This window comes from Notamacropus eugenii, chromosome 7 (assembly GCF_028372415.1).
Source record: "Notamacropus eugenii isolate mMacEug1 chromosome 7, mMacEug1.pri_v2, whole genome shotgun sequence".
Classification (NCBI taxonomy): domain Eukaryota; kingdom Metazoa; phylum Chordata; class Mammalia; order Diprotodontia; family Macropodidae; genus Notamacropus; species Notamacropus eugenii.
Genome location: NC_092878.1, coordinates 169124948 through 169130947, shown reverse-complemented (window position 1 = coordinate 169130947; position 6000 = coordinate 169124948). Strand labels below are relative to the sequence as shown.

The window sequence follows — 6000 nt, the reverse complement described above, 5'->3', positions numbered from 1 at the left end:
TCTGGCAAGGTGTGGGACTGCCTTTGTGAGTGGAGAAATCATAGACTTCTGGAATAAGCGTAGTATTTGGTAAGGCTTTTCAAAGCAATTTATCTTCATGGTCTTATCTGAAGTTCATCTCAGCCCTCTGATGTAGTTACCATTAGTACTTCCTTCCCCATTCTACATGGGAGGAAACCGAGGTTCAGAGAGGGTTGAGATCCGAACTCAGGTCTTCCTTACTGCAACTCCAGCACTCTTTCTACTAGCATCCCAGGTCATCATGATTTTCTCTCCTTGGCTCACCATTAATGAAATGTTTCCTTATAGATGTCCATTGAATTCCTCAGCTAGAGACGTCATAAGAGAGAGGGTCCGACTCTAGAGAACTTCCCCAGAAGCTATGTGATGATCTGAAAGGAAAATATTTTACTGGCAAACCTTGTTTCCACTCAGAACATGTTGAAGAGCTGGAGGACAAGAAGTCTGCACCGAGATAACCAATCTTCATTGCTCCAAATCCCTGCATCATGCTCCTAGGATCATCAGATGAAAAGCTCAAATGGATTTGGGCACCATAGAAGCCAGCCTCTATTTTTTTGAGGAGGAAACTGAGGCCCAGAAAAAGGAAGTGATTTGGTCAAAGTCACCCAGAGCAGAAACAAGTTTAGAACTCCAGGTTTGCTGTCTATGGCCAGCATTTACTTAATGGAGTCTTCTGTGAAGGTTAACTTATCAACAAACTGAAAAGACGTTGGCTTAGGTGAATGTCAGAGCTAGAAGAAAAATGGGAACGACTTGCAGAAACCATTATTTATAGCAAATTCTTTTCTCCATCAAAGACGGTGGAATCACTACAGTTGGACCCTAACGTCACAGTCCCAGATGCACATATGGAGGTGGTAAACATGGCACTAAAGAGAAAAAAGATGAGAAAAGGGGGCCCGGTTGGACCCAGTGACATGGAGGTGAGCGATGTGGAAGGAGCCATAACTGGGAGGCGTCAAGAGACTGATATACAAGGTATCCTAAGGAGAGGAAGACAATAGGGACAGGAGGGGAACGAGATACAAGGTATCTTAAGAAGAGAAAGACACTAGGGGCAGGAGGGGAACGAGATACAAGGTATCTTAAGAAGAGGCAGACACTAGGGGCAGGAGGGGAAATCTCAGACTCTGCTAATGTTTTTTTTTCTTAAGACCGTCCAGACTACTTCACCAACCACCAACTTCTACGTCCGTTCTCCCATTTACGCAAAATCTTGGTGAGAGTTGTGTATCTACAAGTCGAAGGCTTCCTCCTCCATGAGGGTGTCAGCAGGCTCTCCCACCTTTATCATCTCATAATTAACTGAAAAAGGACAGAACCGGTCCTTTGTGGGTGTCCTCCGCAGACCCCCAGAAAGCTTCTGATTTTGTAGGAGAACTCAGGCCAGCTGCCTGCTCGTCTCTGTGCCTCCTTCCCTGAGCACGCGTAGCCCCACGGCCTTGGGGCCGGGGAGCGAAAGTGAGCGGCGCTGCCTGAGAGTCCTGAAGAAGGCTTTGCTTCCAAGAATGGTGTATTCCTGAACAGTGTTCTCAGTATCCTGGCGCTGCCCTAGCCCTGGTCTGCACTGCATACAGCTGGCGCCTTTCTATTGCTCCTTTCGGGGGATCCTGGATACAGCCAACTCGGAGCTTTCAGGAAAAGGGCAGGCGCTGCTGCTCCAGCCCAGGACCGAGGCAGCCCTGCAGCCTCGGGACCGCCTTAGTGCCACTTACCGGCTGTTCCCCCACAGACTTCCCCGACGCACAAACGCAGTCTCCGAGCCCCGCCCATCAAGGGAGGGGGAGCGGAAAGGGCAGCGTGGCCCGCAGCCTGGCTGCAGGGGACCCCTTCGCCTTTCCCGCCTTCTCGGGCCACGCCCCCAGTTCAGGCCACGCCCCTAGACCCGCCCCTCCTGCGCGTCCTTCTCAGCCCTCGGAGCCAGGCCCCCTAGAGATCCTTGCCCCGCCCCCTCCCTCCCCCTCCAATGCCGGCCCTCCCTCTCCTCCCGCTCCTTGCTCTCCAGGCCCCTCCTCTTTCCCCTCCCTCTCCGTTAAGTCCTCCGTCCCCCTTTTCCCTCGCCCCTCCCCTCGCTCTCGCTCCTAGCACTCTCTTGCCTCTCTGCCGCTTCCATCAGCTCCCCCTTCCTCTCCCCCTGCCCCACCCCCTCTCTCGTCCCCCTCTTTCCGCCCCGCCCCGCCCCGCCTCTTATCTCCGGCCTTCATCTCTGTCCTTCCAATCGTCGCCCTCCTCCTTGTCCTCTGCCCCGCCCTCTCTCTTCCTCCCTCCTCCCGCCCTGCCCTTCGCCCTCGCTCCCCCCTTAGCTCCTCCCTCCCTCCCTGGTCCCCCAATCCCCGAGCTCTTTCCCCTCTGCCGTCCCGCCTCTCACCCTCGCTCTGACTCCCGCCCCTCCCCCCCGCTCCCGTTGTCGCGAGATCCCGGCTCCTCCTCCGGGTCGGTGACAGCTGCGGCTGTGACAGCGACGCTGCTGGGCCTGGCGATGGCGGCCCTGCGGCGGCTGCTGTGGGTGGCTCCGCGGCGCCTGGGCCCTCCCCTGCCCGGGCCCGGGTCGGGCCCAGGGCGGTCGCTGTGGGGGCGGCCGGGCGCCGAGGCAGAGGCGGCGGCGGAGCGGGAGGAGCGGGACGAGGACGAGGAGGCCTGGCAGCGGCGGCGGCGGCGGCGGCGCTGGGGGGAGCTGGGCGCGGCGGCCGCGGCCGGGGGCGGGCTGGTGGGCGCCGTGTGCCACCGGCTGTACTGGCCGCAGCAGCCGTCCGCGCCCGACGAGCCGGCGCCCGAGCCCGCGCCCGGGCCCCCCGCCGCGCGCCTGCCCCTCGCTGTGGCCGCCGCCGCCAGGGACAGCACGGTACGTGGGGCCGCCCTCCGGGGGAAACTGAGGCACGGCGGGGGGAGGGGCCTCCTCGGGCCCGGGCGCTGCCCTGATGCTCCTGACCCCCGGGGAGAGGGGGCGCGAGGGGACAAGGGCCTGGGCGCGGGATCCATCCTCGGCATGGACCACGGGTGACGCGGGCTGGCGGGAGGGAGGGGCGGCCGTGAGCCAGCCATCCCCCTGGGCAGGGGCAGGGGGCCCCCGGGCCGCGAGATGTGCGCCCTGGAGCTGACCTGCCTGCTCGTCATTGAGAGGATTACTGAGACTAACCCCGGCAGCGAGGGCCAGGCCGGAGCAGCCCGCCCCTCCCCCGCTAGTTACCGCCCTCGAGGACCCTCGAGGCCCGCAGACAAACAGGCTCCATCACAGACAGTGGAGTCACCGGTAGCAATAGGAGACGAGATGGGGCGGCGGCTGGATCGGATCCTGCAGAGGAGAGGGTGCCGGCAGTCAGGCCGTTGAGGGCATTGTGGAATTTATTAATATTAAAGTATGTGAACAGGGGAAGGGACCAAAGGCCTGCCAACAAATGGCCTCTTGGTAGCAAAAGGGGCATTGGGAGGATGGCGTTCCTGAAGAGCCCGATGCCCGCTTTGCCAGCCGCGTGGAACCTCTTGTTCGCTATCTGTACCAGTTACAGTGGTCCTCACTCGGTGGGGAACTCCCAAGTATTCCCAAGGGATGTATTCACAGGACCCCAACTTTCCCATCTCAGAGCTAACAAAGGTGTGGAGGATATGAGACGCTGTGGTGACTGGAGACGGTGGGAACCCAGCCTCTGATTCAGTAGAGAGAATATTGTCTTGGAGCCTCCTCCCCCATCCAGGCATGGGGGTCATTCGGGATTCTGGAAAGGAAGCAATGCTCAGGCTTGCTCTGTTAATAAACAGGGGAGGGGTCTGTCCCTTCAGGGTGATGGAGATCCTGCTCAAAGTCAGGGCTGAGGAGGGCAGAGTCCTCCAAATGTGTCTGTTTGTCAGTGACGTGCTACTTGCTTGTGTGGAGCCTCTAAACATTGCAGAGCCAGGGCCTCGTTAGAAGGGGGTCTCCTCCAATAGTGTGAAAGCCCCTTAAAGGCAGGGACTGCCTTTCGCCTTTCTTTGTATCCCTAGTGCTTACCAAGGTGCCTGGCACCTAGTGAGTGAGTGCTTGATAGATGTTTGTAATGACCGAAAGGAGTTCAGCTTGTTCATCTACACAGGAAAGACCAAGTGGATGGTTAATGCCTATTGCCCAGATTTCAGGATAGATGAACAGGACAGATCAACAGGGAGGCAGGTCCAGAGTTGGGAAGAAAGAAAAGTGAAATCTCCTTTACTGACGCCAAGTATTCCATGAGAGCAAAGGCCCATCTTTTCAATGGCAGCATTGCTGTATAACAGCAAGATATCACTTCCTCCAAAAAACTAGAGGGAACTCACAGAAGGGAACAGAGAGGCACAGAGTGGGTATGAGCAGGCTACTATGTATAACACACAGTAGGAATCAAGGAGGTCATCAAGGACTTGGATCGCAACAAGAGAAGGCAGTCTGGTCATATGGCAAGAGGGAGGGATGACTGAGGGCCAGCCAGGAAGCCCCACTGCTACCCTTATGATAATACCACAGGAGTCACAGAAATTGGGCAGGCAGGGATGGGTTAGGTTGTTCGTTGTTGGAAGGACTCCCAAATCCATGAAGTCACAGACCCATTGGAATATTTCTGGTCTTCCAGATGGCCAGCTCCTATCTCTAAGCCAGTGCTTGAACCCTTTACAATTTGGTAAGTAGGACCTGCTGGAAGTGGTGCTCGTTCCTGCTCCAAACAGAGTGAGGGAGGTCTAAGTAAGCCAGAAGGTCATCTTCCTGATGAAGCAGCACATGCAGCTTCTTGGCCAGGTACAAAGGGGAATGAAAAATTATAGCTATATTAGGATATGGTTAAGGTGCTTTAGGACAATTGTCCTAAACTTTTTAAGTAAGAGAAAATCAGTTTAGCAAACTGTTATGAATTCCTTCATAATAGGAGTTGATTGAGAAAATAACGAATAACAAAAAGCCTACTGAGTTCAGTCATTCCTTTAATTGCATTTATATTCAATACAATAACATCTTTATAAATTTCAAAAATGGTCACGTGTGTGATTAATATGTGTGTGTAAATGGGGCATTTATTCAGTTTACAATAACGGGTGTTATTACATAACTTATTTGCGGATTTGTAACTGGCATTTGACCTTATCACTCAACCGAAACTATTCTTTCCAAAATTACCAGTGATCTGCCATTCATCATGAATCCATTCTTCTTTTCTCTTTCCCCTGACTTGTTAACTAAGCCCTCTGTAGCCCCTGATGCTTCAGATCATCCTCACCCCTGGACACTCTCCTCTCTAGATTTTCATACACAGCATTCATTTGGTTCTCCTATCTGTCTGATCACTCTACAGTCTCTTTTCCTTATTCATTAACCAGATCACGCCCCCTAACTGTGGTTATTCTCCAGGGATCTGTCCTGGGATCTCTTCTCTTTCCCTGTCATACTCTTGCTTGGTGACCTCATCAACTGCCATCGTTTTAATAATTATCTATGCAGATCTATCACCCATCTACGTATCCAGTCCTAGTCTCTCTCCTGAGCTCTACTTACACATCTCTCCAACTGATGCACATCCCATAGGCATCTTGAATTGAAGTCTAAAACAGAACTCATTAACTTTTACCTAAGACCCATGCCTATTTCTGTCAGCACCATCACACAGCTACTCCCCTGGAATCATAACGCCAGGGGTGCCATTGATGCTTCACTCTGCATCACCCCACGTATTTAACCAGTTTACCAACACTCAAGCTTTGTACCTCTCCTTTAGTCATCTCTCCCCTTCATTTGCTCACACAGTCTTTGCCCTGATTCAGTCTCTTTTTATCGCCCTGCACCTACTCAGTAAATGCTCCCTCTAGCCTTTAAGGTCAAATATAAAATTGTCCGCTTTGCTTTTCAAGCCTTTCATAGGCTTGCCCCTCCCTGCCTTTCCAGCCTAGTTACCCATTACATCCTTTGCTGCCCTCCAGTGTCCAACCAGACTGGCCTTGGCGGTGTCATCCCAATGTGCTCCCATCTGTTGTGTTTGC

The 6000-nt window shown here is 54.0% G+C and overlaps 1 protein-coding gene across 2 annotated transcripts in view; it reads left to right on the top strand.

Annotated features, from left to right (window-relative positions):
* The first annotated feature begins 2458 nt into the window (after window positions 1-2458).
* Window positions 2459-6000, top strand: part of MICU3 (mitochondrial calcium uptake family member 3) — a 78800-nt gene continuing 75258 nt past the window's right edge. The window contains exon 1 of one of the 2 annotated variants that reach the window (XR_011970820.1): window positions 2459-2866. Coding sequence is in view for 1 of the 2 variants with exons in the window: in XM_072625659.1 (XP_072481760.1) it covers window positions 2504-2866 (363 nt within the window). In the remaining variant the exon portion in view is untranslated. The remainder of the gene's footprint in view (window positions 2867-6000) is intronic. The other variant, XM_072625659.1, reaches the window with a different exon arrangement.